Source organism: Rhagoletis pomonella, unplaced genomic scaffold (assembly GCF_013731165.1).
Source record: "Rhagoletis pomonella isolate Grant_MI unplaced genomic scaffold, Rhpom_1.0 Rhpom_scaffold_00007, whole genome shotgun sequence".
Taxonomy (NCBI): domain Eukaryota; kingdom Metazoa; phylum Arthropoda; class Insecta; order Diptera; family Tephritidae; genus Rhagoletis; species Rhagoletis pomonella.
Genome location: NW_023458561.1, coordinates 23,973,757 through 23,974,083, shown reverse-complemented (window position 1 = coordinate 23,974,083; position 327 = coordinate 23,973,757). Strand labels below are relative to the sequence as shown.

The following is a 327-nucleotide window of genomic DNA, read 5'->3' as shown; positions in this document are numbered from 1 at the left end:
GGCGATGATGAGGATATGAAGGACGGGCAAGGCGACATATCCGGACCTATTGATGTAACTTCGCCGCAGTCGCCTACAAATTTATCACATTCGCCGTCCTCGAATTATAACAATGCAGCATCATCTGCTTGTTCAATGCAATTTGGTGGATTGAAACGTAAATCCACCGTCTCCTACTGTGATAACAACGTGGATGCCGCCGAAGCGAACGACTCAAAATTAGCCAACGGAAGTGCAAGAGAAAATTACGCCATGAAAACTTTCGATGGTATACGTGCGCGTACATTCGAAGAGGTGCAACAGCAATCATTAAATGGCAATTGTAAC

General features: G+C 45.3%; 1 protein-coding gene across 1 annotated transcript in view; it reads left to right on the top strand.

Annotated features, from left to right (window-relative positions):
• Positions 1-15: 15 nt before the first annotated feature.
• The window catches only part of LOC118743739 (retinal homeobox protein Rx), a 74,593-nt gene continuing 74,281 nt past the window's right edge, over positions 16-327 (top strand). The window contains exon 1 of the mRNA XM_036476501.1: positions 16-294. Within this exon, the coding sequence (XP_036332394.1) occupies positions 16-294 (279 nt within the window). The remainder of the gene's footprint in view (positions 295-327) is intronic.